The sequence below is a fragment of the Egretta garzetta genome, unplaced genomic scaffold, assembly GCF_000687185.1.
Source record: "Egretta garzetta isolate BGI_Z169 unplaced genomic scaffold, ASM68718v1 scaffold133, whole genome shotgun sequence".
In the NCBI taxonomy this organism is placed as follows: Eukaryota; Metazoa; Chordata; class Aves; order Pelecaniformes; family Ardeidae; genus Egretta; species Egretta garzetta.
In genome coordinates, this window is record NW_009259111.1 from 4,557,734 (window position 1) to 4,572,536 (window position 14,803).

The following is a 14,803-nucleotide window of genomic DNA, read 5'->3' on the forward strand; positions in this document are numbered from 1 at the left end:
CCCCCGCCCGTAGGCATCCCCCCGAGCTGCCCGGCTCCAGCAGCGCCCTGTGCATCCAACATACTCGGCAAATTGTCTAAAAATTCGCTGTAGTGCAGTTTATTGTTAACAAGTATTTTTGGTAATTCGTTCCCCGTGAGGATGTAAAGTGCCATTTCCCACCGCGCTGAGCAAGCTGCTGTCCTTCAGTTACCGTTCAAGGAATCCCACGCAAACGTGAGCGCACAGCATTTCCTTCCAAAGAGCCAAGATTAGTTATTTTATAACACAAGCATCAATCCAACAGACATCCCTGGAGGAGTTTGCAGCTCTTTATGATTATTGATAAACCCCCCTAAATAAACAGAACACCTGGACTATTCACATGAGAATAAATGCTCAACCCATTTAACACAGCACCTTGATGAACAACATAAAACTAACTTGATGCTAGTTTTTTCCAAAGAGAAGAAAAAAAACCAACCCCAAAGCCCAGCCATAGTGATGAATGCTTTTTTTAAATATAGCAGCAAAGTTAGTCACCTGCAGCCATCGCTTATTGTGTCCTATTGCTGATGACCAGCAAGGAGGAAATTTGAGTATTCTATGAAAAAAAACCCAAACTGAATTACTGAAGGGTTTTTCTTCTTGCTGTTTTTATCTTAATTCTGAGATTAATATAAACTCAGAACCCCATGCAAGTCCGGCTCTTTGTGAGACACAACCGTAAGGCACAAAGGAATAGATCTTTCGCTCCGACGCATATCCTACTTTTGCTTACAAATCTTCATCAATATTTAACCAGTCACACCTCAAAACGTAAACGTGGAATGACATCCTTATGACGCACGCACAGCAGGAGTGGAGCCCGCGTCTCCGGTGCCTGCATCGTGACGCTGAGGTATAATCGGGACAAATATATATAGCCTTTTACCAGTGCAGTGAATCAAGAGTATAGAACCCCCCAAAAACCTTTACCTTAAAAACATCTGCTTTTTGATTTATCTAAAAATCCACACCCTGCTTTTTCATCACAGCCCCGGCCTCCCCCAAGAAGGGTTACAGGTGCCTCCTCAAGCAGCTGGATTCTCCTCAGGCTGACACAAAGCTTACTGACATCAGCTGGCTTTGGGTCAAGGCCTGAACTCACAGATACTTCTGCATTACTTAACTGCCAGATTTCAGTCTTATTTTAAAGCGCCCCTCCCTGCTCCTCTCCTCTCTCTCAGGAAGAGGACCTGTTCCAACGCTTCACTGGGTAAGTGTCTCGCATGTACGTACCCAGAACTGCAGATGCTTTAGTGCTCTGAACATCCTTACAAAATCAAGAGCAAACAAGTCATGACTGGACCGTCTCAGGCATCAGTAAACATAGAACAGAAATTCACATCCAATACTTCAGGTTTGAAGGATATTGGAGACGTCATGCTTTTCACCTTTCTTCCCCTTAGTAATAAGCAGGAGACCGTTGGCTTAAGAGCATTTGTGCTAGGCAAGAAGGATCGAGCTGTCGAACTGCGTCCCCCAGTGCCCCACAGAGCTGGAGCGTGACCGTATTCTAGACTAGCCCCTAATGCAGCATTTAAAAACCAGGAGGAAGTATTCTAGTTGGCTCTGCACACTGGAGTTTCCGCAGAGCTGGGTAAGCTGCTCTGCTAGACTGCATCCTAATGCAAAGGTGCAAAGAGCTAAGAATAACCCAAGAATCAGGCTATAATTAGCAACCAAAAACCACAGGCAAGTGTCACCTGAATTTAGGTAGAACATTCTTGCATGCTACCCTCCTCATTTAGGCTACCAGAAGTGCACTGTTCAAATAAGAAATTACTGTGCAGTGCAGTATTAAGTAATTTAAACTAAAACTGAGAAAGCACTTTTTGAAAGTAAAGTAAAAAAATTTCTTGTTTTACATAGAAATCCATATATACGAAGCAGCCCTTTCGGCCTAGCAAATCTCCGACTGCCGTGAGCAGACACTGGGGCTTCCCTTGGGCTTGCTTACAGTTTCAGTTGCTGCTGAAGGTCATGAATTGATCCTGCGCTGCTTTGCAGTTTCTCTTGCGCTAGTGGGTCTTCTTCTAGTTTGACCATTTCAATCACTCCACTGGTTCCAAGAATACACGGTAAACTTAAGAATACTTCACTGTTTATACTGCAACATCCCTGAAACAGCACGCAAAGACGATGGTCACACAGTTACTTATTTCTGCTCCGTCTGAAGCATGGAACTACACAAAATAACTTGATTATTTTAATTAAGCAAGGGTATTCCATCGTATGGCATGTTTTGTATAGGTCAAATTCCAGTTATTTTAGATCCTTTGCCATGGCTTACTGCATAGAAATTGTAAAATATTACTGTACAGATAAAAAAATCTTGAACCATGCCACACTTTGAGGGGTCTTCTGATAGAGATATATCAGACCTCTACAATGCAGGCAAAAAGCCTATGCTACAAAACACCATTTAATCAGTTTCTTCGGTAGGACAAGCAGGGACACTTGATAGTATAGCATCATTAGTTCTTTTAGAAGGGAACAAAACAAATTGAAAAATGCAGCCAAAGAGCACTATCCAGGGAATATTTTTCAAGTACTGATCCCATATTCAATCTCTGAGAGAGAATATTAAACTCACATCCCTATAAATTCAAGTTTACGCTGTAGATTTTGTTTATTTTTAAGATCTGTATGGGAAAATTTATGTTCTGTAGTTACTCTGCAGTTTAAGAAACTTGTCACTCCTATATCTGCATTTAGTTCATAAACAAAAACTTTACTTGAAAACACAATGATGAAATGAGGTGTATGTCTGTACTTGACAAAATAAGCAGTCTGCTCAACTTCCCTGCACCGGGACATGCAAATCACCCTTCTGAAGCCTGTAAATACAAGTGACCAGTAAATGTTTCTACGTGGGTTTTTTCCTCATATGAAATGACTTAATCCTTTAATGAAGCCTCTTAGGATAAACTTTAGACAAGCTTCAGGCTACAGTTTTAAGTTAAATATAGCTTCACACTCTTCTCAATCTAAAGTAAGAAGGAGTAAAAAAGCAGCTGTTTCAAAGCTGGTGAAATAAAATACTGGCAGAAAATGCATTTTATACTTTCATATAAGATACTGAACTCTTTTGGCCCTGGAAAAAGCACTTGGAAACTGTGACACACACATTTCTCTTCATTTGCCACATACAGCTATTCCAGGGGAGCTGGTCAGCAACCTTGAACGTATTTTTCCCCCTGGACTTTTATTTTTGGGTAACAGTTCACTTTTAATATTCGTTTCAGATTAACACAACAATTGATTTTTGTTCATTTTCGGCCTAGAATCGAAAGCTTTGTTGGAATAAACTAACGGAAGTTGTGCTACTTCAGAACAGTTACTTTAAGCGAGATGTCAGTGCTTGCTAAAATTAATGGTCATATCCAGTATAAATAATATAATTACAGTGCCAACCAAAAGATATGAGTAACACATTTACCTTTGCCAGGGTGGATACAGAATGAACCTTTCTTTTATCTTTCAGTATACTATCAATCAAATCAGCAACCGAGAGCCCAACAGACCAAGATCTCTGACCTTTTCCCTTTAGAACTTCCATTGCTCTATATAAACCAGGAAAAGGAGAAAAACACGATGTTTAGATTTTAATTATTCATGTTTTGGTTTATATATAAAACCCAAAAGACAGATTATGTGTACCGTATCAGGTAACGCGTACTATAAACCATGATTCTCTGTTTTGGAAAACAACAGAAGGTAATTAAGAATTGCTTTAAAGAATTTCTCTATGTATATTTTACCCACACTATAACAATTCTCTTTTCTGTCAAGAGCTATAACTGATATGTGGCTAATTAAATCAGGTGAATCGATCCAAACATATACTTTGCTTTAAAGTAAACTGCTTCCACACAACCTCCAAGGAAAGTGTGCCAGAAGGCTTGTCTACTATTTTTTAAAAAAAACCCACAATCCAACTGGCAGCTTTAATATTCTAGCATATTGTCTCGTCCTTAGATCATCACAGGCACAACATTGTTGAGAACTTCAAAAAAACAATGGTCATATACACGTATATGAAAGTGAATGACACCCAGACCTACAATTTCCTATAAACTCAATGCATGAACATTTTAGAGCAAACTTCCTCCCCTTCATAAAAGGGCAGAAGGAAAAAACACTGCAAACATCAAGTGCCTGAACACAAACAAAAAAATATTACGATTATAATGGTGTTACCTGTTAGCCACCTTTTCCCTTGAGGTACGAGTAGCCATTGCTTCCGTTTGATTTGCAACTAAATTACAACTGGTCCATGATGATACTAAATAGAAACAACCAATATTTAAATGCACATCTAATGAGTGACTAAAATAGGTGCCAGATAAGGTGGGGAGAAGAAAAAAAAAAAAAAAAAGATAAATTTGAGGCTTTCCAGAATTTCCTTCCCCGCCAACAACCCAAATGTAGTTGATAACCTTCTAAGATCCCCTGGACTGCTGAAATATAAACTCTATAGTAGAACTTGGCCAGGGACACTTGCTTAAAAATGAAGTAATGTGTAGTAATTCTTAAATAAGCAGTAACCTACCATATGTTATACCACATTTCCTTCCTCTTTCCAAACCTTTAATATATAGTTATACCAAATAAAAAGCATTTGAGGCTGTATTTTCTAGTTTGTTTTTTTTTTTTTTACTGTGACAAATGTCAAATACTTTTCCTACCACTCCAGGTCTACAGTCTCCGGCACACACCAGAATTGTATTATTTAGAACCATTATTATGGAAATCTACCACTGTGCACATGACTACCTTCATTGCTTTTCTCAATTATTCTTTAACTACTCAATTACTTAAGCACTGCCAGGAGGTTATATACTCATAGTCATAATAAAGGATCACTTTACCTTTGTCTTCCCCTTGTTCACCAATAATCCAAGCATCTTTTGCCAGCACTTCAGCTTTCAAAAGGTTTGTCAGTATATACTGAAACCTCTCAGTATCTAGGTTGGCACCTACTCCAATAACTCTGCTTTTGGGAAACGCGCTCAGCTTCCATGACACATATGTCATTACTTCAACTATGTATGAAAGAAAAATAGGTTGACAATGAAGGACCATTCTAAATTCAACACAACTGCAAACTACAAATCACAATTATGAAAAACTCAGGACCAAGCTGTTTACTTTTGAAAAGATAAAAGCATGCAAGAACATATTCAGTAGTTTATTTCACCTAAAACAGGAAGTGAGGTGGGGAGGAGGAGAAGAAAATTCACAGCCCAAGTAAAGTTTTAAGAGAAGTCAAGTGAAAGTTCAGAATGAGTCACCACGCTTCCCTCTCCAAAAATCTCACATGCTTCTAAATTTAATTCAGCCAGTGTTTAATTTATTTTCATTTGGCAAGCACTCTTTTCTCCACCTCCACACAGCTCTAAATGATAGGAAGGGTAAGCAACACTTGGAAAATAGAAAAGGGCTGTCTTCAGTGCATTTACAGGACAGAGGCTCACACTTCTTTCTCTTTTAAGTAGTGTTTTTGCTATGTCTTAGTTCACAGTATCACTGACCCAACAGATTTAAACTTTCTACCAAAACATAGCTGCAATATTTACTATCAACACTACATTGTGTCCATGAGTAGTCTGTGAGTCTGATCATACGGCACATAACACACATGCATCTATCCTTACTGCACAAGAGAAACGTACACATAAACCTCACAACTGACAAGACAACAGCCAATGGATGCTAATCTTGTAGATACAGTCAGGTGGAAACATACAGAAATACATACCTTTTACACAAAACAAAGTACACTATTTTCTTTTATCTTGGTAACAGTAAAGAAAAAACCCTCAAAGACAGTGTCCTGCTCAAAGCTGAAAAGGAAAACATCTTTCAGAGTAGCAAAAATTTTTTGACTAAGTGGGTGTATTTGGCAGTAATGTATTTTTAAAACAGGCCAAAGAGAAAGCCAGCTGAGGGACAGAACATGAGGCAAAGTACTAACGTACCTGGATGAGAAGCAACCAGGAGAACGGTGTTCTGACTGTAGTGTGATATTGCTGGGATAATTCCTCTGAACAAATCCACATTGCTTTGTATGACATCAAGATAAGTCTGAGCATTACCCAGAGAATTAACTGTAAGTACCACAACTTTTGAATCAGCTGAAGCAGAAAAATCTGAAAATATAAAGAAAATATGTTTTTAAAATGCACGTCATTCTATCAAGTTTTGGATGCAAGACAAAGAGCCATCCTTAAGACTGAACTGCAGCATCCAGCTTAGTTAGGGATTCTTCCCTTCCTGTCTCCCCCCTTATACCCTAATGTGGAATCTGGGGTACTTCCACAGCACCTGTAGAACATAGCTCTCTCATAGAACTGCTTTTCCTGTTTCATAGTTGGCAAACACATAAGGCAGACTGCAATTTGTCCAAGGTTACAGAGCAGAGACCAAAACATATCTAGATGGGGTCAACAGATGAGCTTTTCCACGATTTCTCAGCAAGAGGAAAAAAAAAAAAAATCCATGAAAAGGCTCCTTCATTTCTATTCCAATTTTTAAAGAAGGGTAAAGGTTTTAGTCCTTTATCTGAGGCTTCTAGAATTTTTGATCTTAAAGCTCAGTAAAGGACATGTAGACAATTGTAAGAAGCGTTCCAAAAGTTCCAAATTTATTAACTGAAGTAAAAGACGTATTTATTAGCCCAAGAAAACACACAACTACATTTGCTGCAGAAATTCCTAAGTCAAAGCTGCCTTGAGTGGGTAACTCTGAATATCTGAGTACCATATAGGTGGTCAGCTTGGACAGAGAAAAAAGGTAATTTGACTGTCACTGCTTTTGGAACCAGCTGAAGCCAAAGCAGAGGCCTAGTGGACTGACAAATTGGAAGCATACCAAGGAAGATATAGTTAATATCGGCTTGCCCCAAACCTAGATAGAAGCATACTAAAGTAACAGGTGACAGCGTATAAGCATTTTGTAATATTTTAACACTACTAATAGCGTAGCCAGCAACAACATACAAGCTTTTTGTACACAACTAAACATAAACACATAATAGGTAACCACAAAGGCACAAGCAGAGATTTGTGGTACGGTTGCACAACCAGGGTTCAGGGTAAAATGTGCTAGCAGTAAAACCTACAAGATAAGATCACAGGATGTAGAGCAGGCAATGTCAGGCACAGAATAAGCAAGTAAGATGGCTGGTGGAACCAGAACAAGTCTCCATCCCCGAAATAAAACAAATTACATCAGAAGCACAAGAAAGCCTCCCATTTCATCTTGCAGAGGACGCAAGGGACATAAAACCATCACAGACAAGGAAGGAAGAATGGGGAAGTTGCTCAATACAGTTCCAGCTTCCCCTGTGGAAGAGCTTTTGAGCCACATCACCTCAACCTCCATGACTAAGACCATCAGAGACCGTAGCCATCACCGCTAGTTATGGAGACATGGCATCGACTCTGCTGAGTTGTACACTCACAGCTAATTGAGGACAAGATTGTTAAGAACTAATTGTTTGAATATGCAGTAATAAGGATTAAGAACTAACTATCGGCCATGTACATGTTTAATGAACACCAATCTAGGAAAGCAGTACTTTGAAACTTACCCTTATTTATTAACCTTTTTAACACTGCTCTCACAGCTATCTCTAATTCCCTAACATACATATGCTTTCCCCCTTCCTTCTCTCCCTCCACCTATGACACTGAAGTACTAGCTTGGCTTCTCTATTTCTGCACAAGTCCAATTTCAGCATTAGCCTCTTACCCTGGAAGTACAGGCTGTCATACCTCTACCTCTATAAACAGAATGAAAAAAGCCTGAAATAAGAGATGCAAGCTTTGCTTAACCTTCACTTCCCCATTTGGCCCTGAAAAGATGAAGAAAAGCAAGAAGCTATGAAAAGATAACAGCTTGTTAAAAATATGGCCTATACGCCAGAGCTTCTGTATCTCCCCAAGTGTCCCGCTCTCATTAAAACGAGCACAAGCACAGGCAGTACAGTCCTTGCTCCCACTCCAACAACATCTAATACCTTTGCTGATCTCCACATTTGGCAAAGCAAAGATCTCCAAGTCCATGGTCCCTCCTTTTGCTGCACCTTCAGAAAGATCCAAAAGAACCACCCTGTCTGCAGCACCCTGTATGAATAAAAATAATGCAGATCAACAATAAATCAAACAAAAACTTGTTCTTGTGGGAGTGAGGAATAAAAACCAGTATTCCTCCAACTCCAGTGTTTGTTGTACTGTGTATAAAACAAACAAAATTACTGACCCAAATTACTGCTGAATCACACGAAAAAAAATTTAATTTAGTGAGTTTAATTGGAAAATGGCTCATTATGAAACAAACACAAGTAACTCACAAAACCATCTCTGGGAAGTTATTAATGTCGATGTTACTCTTTCCACAATTTTTCCCACAATTTTTCCCACAATAAGAACAGCCAACCATTGGAATAATCTCCCCAGGAGAGCGGTTGACTCTGCCACACTGGACACTTTCAAGACACAGCTGGACAAGGCGCTGGGCCATCTTGTTTAGACTGTGCTCTTGCCTAGAAAGGTTGGACCAGATGATCCTCGAGGTCCCTTCCAACCTGGTATTCTATGATGCTTGTCTCTGAGCATATAGCCGTAATAAAGTACAGAACATGTATAGACTGTCGTATTCCAGGGGACTAGGAGATCCCAGTTGTAAGAGACCACTGCTCAGGCAAGACTCCTTTAACTAAGGATTTTCAAAATAAGTTAATTCAATATTCAATCCTTTGTATTTAAAAAGCTGACTGAGAAAATAAGGCAGAAACTAACACTTCTGTGTGTCCATAAGAGGCAAATGACATAAGCAGTGACACGGCTATTAAAACTGCTGAGGCATTTCTGTGTGTCAGACACAAAGAACTAGGTTAGAAGCCTCTCTATTAATCAGGCCTGTTGCTATTTATAATAATTATGTACCTTTGCTGCAACTGCTAGCACACATGCAATGCCAAGATCTCCAGCTCCAACAACAGTGATTTTATTGAAACATCCCTTGGTTTTGCCTCCACCAATTTTACTCTTTGATTTCATGTCAGTCTCTCCTACAATTAAAAGAAAACCGCAGATGTAAGTGCTGGTCCACGCTGTATCAATACAAGTATTGCTGCTTCATAAGGGATCATGGTTGTGCCAGAGTTAAACCAAATTACATAAACTTCTTCAAAATAGCGGTCAAGCCTGACCACAGAAAATTCATTACAGCTTGCAAGTTGCAAAACACAAATATTCCTCTCTGGATGAGAATGTTTTTTCACTAAGTGGAAAATATGAGCATAACAATACCAAGAAGCTAGACACTAAGACCACACAAACAATACTCCCTTTGCTACTGCTACAAGTCTGGATATATACCATGGCCATAAAATTTGTAAAATATTTCGTACGTTCAAAAGACATGCAAAATGGAATTTGATTTTGATATCTGAGGTTGCTTAGCCAATGCTACTGGTAACACAATGATTCTCATTTTGGGTATAACGCAGAGATTTGTAACAGAAACACTATGATTGATTAGAAATGCGTATTGTGCGCACACACGTGTGTGCTCACAAGCTTGCATGTGTACACAATTACCAGAAGAAACAGTAGAAAAAGGTTAAAGGGTAAGGTTTGCACTACTTGCCACAGATGACCATCTGTGATTTCACTAGAAGAAGGAAGAAGAAGAGACTGACCTGAAGAAAATGTGTCAGGATGAAGAACAACAGGACTGGAGCCATAAAATACCCAGATAAGGAAAACATGAGAACTGTGAAAATGAGGAATTTTGCCCAAGACTTACAATGGGTGAGATAAAGTAATGAGGCAAAAATGCCAAATAGCATCCACTCCTGAAAGGTGTAAAAGACAAGTCCGAAATCAGCTTGTCATCATTGAACAAGAAGAACCCAAGAGACATGATATGGGCTCAACAGCCAGCGCTCCTTGTCCTCAGTGTGGCACACCAGTGATTGTGGTCAGACGGCTCTCAGGGCTTGCGACTGTGGATGCGAGAGTGTGAGTGAATGAGATCTGAGAGAATGAATGACTATGATTGGGTAAAATCAATTTGTTTATAGTAAAAATCACATTTCCCTTCCACAACATCTCACATAGAGTTTTGCTGCAGTAATTTCCAACAAATGAGTAGTACCACGCCTACAGCATTTTTTAGCAGGCTTAAATGCAAACCTGCAAAATGAGCTGCTTATTCAAATAAAGAGTATCTGAGCTCTTGGTTCAAAGAGAGGCACTTTTGATTATACAGAGAAAATACCAAACGCTGTGGACATGCAAACACCAAAAATTCAGATATTAAAACTGTGTAGGCATCTTTGTCATATCAAGTAATAACAATAAATGAAATAAGATATTGTGTAGGAATATTACAAACAAACAAATGAAAGCATCCACACCTTCGGTAATCTTTGCAATGTAGGAGAGAAGTTCCGATTGCCTGTCTGCATCAGAAGATGACAGTGAATACAAAGGGAGCTCTTCCTCAAATTTTGCAATCATTTCCTTGATTAATCCAATGACAGTTGAATTAGGCTGAAATATAGCAATACAGAAGAGAAAACAGTTGACTAACTATTTCATATAGTGGTATCTGCTGTAAATTGCAGTATTTCGTAAAGAAACATATATACACAAAATTTAATCAAATTATAAATATTGACACCCTTAACACTTACATAAACACTCAGAGCAAAGAAAAGCCAGGGAATTTCTGTATCAATAATGAAAAATATATCTCATCCATTTCAGGAAACTAACATTCATTAAATCATTTTTACTGGCCTGGAAGTCATATTTAAGGAAGTTATTTAATACAATGCATAAAATCATTTAGCAACAGCACCGGCTTTTGAATCTTTATGCTAATGTTTCAGAGTTCTCTGGAAAGAGACATACCCAAAAGGTAGGAACTTCCATTGAACTTTCTTGAGGGATACTCAGTTGGTCTAGTATTATTATTCACTGTTCACAGCTACAAAGCAAAAAGTATCAAAGGGTCCACATGAGGCTTATACTGCTTTATAAAGAAGTCGGTCCCTTTTTTCTTCAGCTTAAAATAATTTTCCTTACAATCACTTATAACTTCCTTTACAGTCACTTCAGACAGTCTGAAAGCTGTAGCTTCAAGAGACATAATATTCTGCTTCTCTTTGCATAATCGTTACATATTTAAGATTAACAAAAAATGCAGAAAAGAAAAAGCCCTGAACGCTACCCACGCCTCTCCACTGATCTCCATATGACACCAATGCTTTATTCCCAAATACTTTCCTCCCCTGTCAGCCACTCCACCTCTTACATGGCTCCAGTTTTGCAGGTAGGGCAAATAAATCCTGCCATGAGCATCAACATGCTTCCCCACTGAAATGCCCATGTTCACTGTTGGCTTCAAGAAGCAAATGGGGGGAGCAAAGGGATGAGAATCCAGAATCCACAGACGAATAGGTATGTTATAGGAATTACCTGTTCAAAACAAAACAGAAGCCATTGCTAAATTCTGCATTGAGAAGAGGCACTAAAAACCAGGTGTGTGTGGATGTGATTCATACTTGATAATAACAGAGAAAAAAAAAGCCTGACGGTTCACCTTCTAGATTCACACTGCAAAGTATTTATGTTACTCAGGCTAGTAAATAAAAGCAGACTTGTCTGGATCAACTTGAAGTGCTACCGATAGTGTCTTTCTTAATATAAAGCTTTGTTGTTGCTTTGTTTCCCAGGGTATTCTATCAGCCAACGTGTCCCCTTTTCCAGGCAAAGAAAGCTCTTACAGCTACCCATTTCATACTTATTTTAGAACTTAACAACAGACGCAGAGGCATCCATTAAGAGCTTTACCTCAGACTTCAAAGGCTTTAAGTTAAAAATAAAAAATTACCTACTAGTTATTTTTGGACACTGCCTATACAAGCACAGGGCTTGTAGACTTCATGCAACCTCCATTGCAACCAAAGTTTGCTTACACAGTCTCAAATGACATGATTTTTTTAACAGTTAATTGACTTATCTAATACCACCTTATTTCAGCATCTATAAGTGCACAAAAGCACTTGTATATGGAGTAGAAGAGGCCTCTGCCCATTCATGCAAAATCCTTTATAGACACCTTTAAAGAAGCTGCACAGCATATTGTTAAGAGGCAGTACCCAACACGTTTTACAATTAGATTCATAACTGGTAAGGAAATCGTATTTGACTTATCTTACCATATTTCACTGGAACAGTACCACTAAAATTCAGGAGGTCCTTCTGGGATCCATCCTTGAAGGCTGAAATTAAAAACGTGATTTTAAAAAATAATGATAATAAATCCTTTTGAATCTTGCACAGCAATCCCATACGCAACTACCAATACACAACACCAATTTTTCTTTAGAAAGCAAATACACTGCTCCTGAAAGAACCGAGGCTAAAATGTTACTAAGGTCCCCCTTTCCCACTCCGAGATAATTCCTTAATGGAATCTTAATGAAAATCATATTGGTACAACTAAGCACATCATTAGTCTGAAAATCCCTTGTCCCAGGTAATTCTGGTGTTGTAGGAACTTTCTGTCAGGCTGAGGGATTCTGGAAGTTACACTTGCTAAGCTAAAGACATCAAAATGCTTTAAGTACACTCATGAGATAAGGGAAATATGCTGTTACATATAAAGAATTTAAAAGAATATTAATCTTCTGTAATTGCTGACAAGTTAAAATCAAATGAAATTTAGTGAATGAGTAGCTTAGGTTTTTATATGTATATGTTCCTGGAAGACCTTTCAGAAACAGTCATGTGGCATGAGAGATTTTACTGCAAGTCAAAATTAAGATAGGAACACAAGTGAAAGATATTCACACTATTTAGATTCTATTACACGCAGTCTGAATCTATGGCAAGTAAGAATCACAATTAGTTCAAAGTAACTGTATCACTTCTTACTGTATGTGTTCATGGAGAATGTGAAGTTTGGGTAGGTCTTGTTAACATTCTTTAGTTCTTCTATGGTCAGGTCTCTGAACTTATACTGGAAAGGGGAGGAGAAAAAAGATCAGAAAAAAATGTTTCATTTCAAAGGCTTCATTACCAGAGATAGGGAAAAGGAATGAAGAGAAAATAGAAACACAAGAAGGGGAAGGTAATAATTACTTGTAGTATTAAAAATAGTTTTGGGGTGAAATAAATTATCAAAAAGTTTGTTACAAAAGAAAAGCTTTAAACATATCACAAGTCTGCTGTTGCTACATTACAACTCAAATTCTGAACATCACTCCTTATATACCATTCTTTCCCCTTTACAGCTGTGTGAGCAGAGGCTTATTAAAATTCAGTCTCCTCTGCACACGATAATTAAAAACAATATAAAAATAATAAACCTTTTAGAAAAAAGAAGTTGTCTTATTACCAACACAGTTAATAAAACTCAGATCCACCTGCACACATTTCAGAAGAGTTTCCTAAGATGTCAATTTCCGCAAACATATTAAAGGTGTAAGTAAAGGGCCTTTTGGAATTTTTTTCCACATCTAAGCTCTCCTTGAGCTGAGAAAATTCAAACGAAATAATGCATCCCTCTTTTCCACCCGCAGATTAACAGAAGCACTGATGTTTGAAATGTGATCTGAAAGTAATTAGCAGCAAAAATGAATCAGTGCTACTTTTAGCTACTAAATTGTCATTTAGACTGTCTCCAGCCAGTCCAATACCTGAACTTCCAAGAGATTTGCATTCTCCCACATCTTTTCCCACATCTTAAAGTTATGAAGACTATTTTCCACTTCCCTAGATTAGAGCATCTGCTTCTCATTTTAGGAAGTGTGGAGTTGTCCTGCAACCCTTGCCTAAGCAAACACAACTGCGGCCTGACAACAGCTTGAGGAGCTGCTCGCTGCACTGGAATACTTGTCACGAAGCAGTAGCTAAAATCTACAATCTGTTCAGCCAGGCACCCAGCAGGAACAGCAGCAATACTACAGCTACGTGGATGGTATGACTATTTTCCCCTTTGTACAAGAAAACTTGAAGCTGCTGAAAAGAAACAGCTTTTTTCTAGGCAGCTTCTCCACATTCGATCTTAAAGGATACTGCAAAGTCAAGCAGTAAAAAAATCAAAGGTGCTCAAATTAGGAATGTCTACACAACTTAAGTTTAACACATTTTCAGAAGCGTTGATACGTTTGGTTACGAAATCAAAGCCATCTTTCCCCAGCTGACCCCCTTCTTATTCATAATGCAAAACGAGGCATTCCTATTAAACATTATGTTCTTTTCTAAAGATCAGAAGATTTATGAGGCGGGTCAAATACAGACCTTTCTCATGTTGCAGCTAAAATCATCTGGCACGCCCAAAATTGAAATATGCATACCTCAGAGGGATGCTATAAAATATAAAAATAAATCAGGGTGTCTAAAGCAAGGAGATACAAATGCAGGGATCGTCACAGAAAATCCCCAAGGAAATGAGCAGCTCCTCACGCAGAGCAAGGTCCCAGTTGCACGCAGCACATCACACGTGTTACCGTGTCCTGAACCACGGGAATAAAATAACGCGAGGCGCAACTTTAATCTCAGTCGCATTAAGGCAACGTAGACCCCGAACGGGACAGAAGCGTTTTACAAGCGACGACGGCGGCGCAATTAAAGACGGCACCGCGCTGCCTGCGGGGAACGGGAGGGCGGCCGGGCTGCTCCGCTCCCTCCGCTCTGCCCTTCCCCTCGCAGCACCTCATTTTTTCACCGGCGGGAACTTTCGCCGACCGGGGGAG

At 39.0% G+C, this 14,803-nt stretch overlaps 2 protein-coding genes across 2 annotated transcripts in view; both read right to left on the reverse strand.

The window, feature by feature from the left end:
• The window catches only part of TSG101 (tumor susceptibility 101), a 25,884-nt gene extending 25,729 nt beyond the window's left edge, over positions 1-155 (reverse strand). The window contains exon 1 of the mRNA XM_009635444.2: positions 65-155. Coding sequence (XP_009633739.2) covers positions 65-155 — 91 coding nt within the window. The remainder of the gene's footprint in view (positions 1-64) is intronic.
• A 478-nt stretch (positions 156-633) lies between these two features.
• Positions 634-14,803, reverse strand: part of UEVLD (UEV and lactate/malate dehyrogenase domains) — a 16,833-nt gene continuing 2,663 nt past the window's right edge. The window contains exons 2-12 of the mRNA XM_009635445.2: positions 12,981-13,065; positions 12,263-12,325; positions 11,356-11,519; positions 10,454-10,589; positions 8,976-9,100; positions 8,048-8,153; positions 6,006-6,176; positions 4,896-5,069; positions 4,225-4,309; positions 3,464-3,587; positions 634-2,142 (exon numbers count right to left, since the gene is read on the reverse strand). Coding sequence (XP_009633740.2) covers positions 1,978-2,142; positions 3,464-3,587; positions 4,225-4,309; positions 4,896-5,069; positions 6,006-6,176; positions 8,048-8,153; positions 8,976-9,100; positions 10,454-10,589; positions 11,356-11,519; positions 12,263-12,325; positions 12,981-13,065 — 1,398 coding nt within the window. The 3' untranslated portion in view covers positions 634-1,977. The remainder of the gene's footprint in view (positions 2,143-3,463; positions 3,588-4,224; positions 4,310-4,895; positions 5,070-6,005; positions 6,177-8,047; positions 8,154-8,975; positions 9,101-10,453; positions 10,590-11,355; positions 11,520-12,262; positions 12,326-12,980; positions 13,066-14,803) is intronic.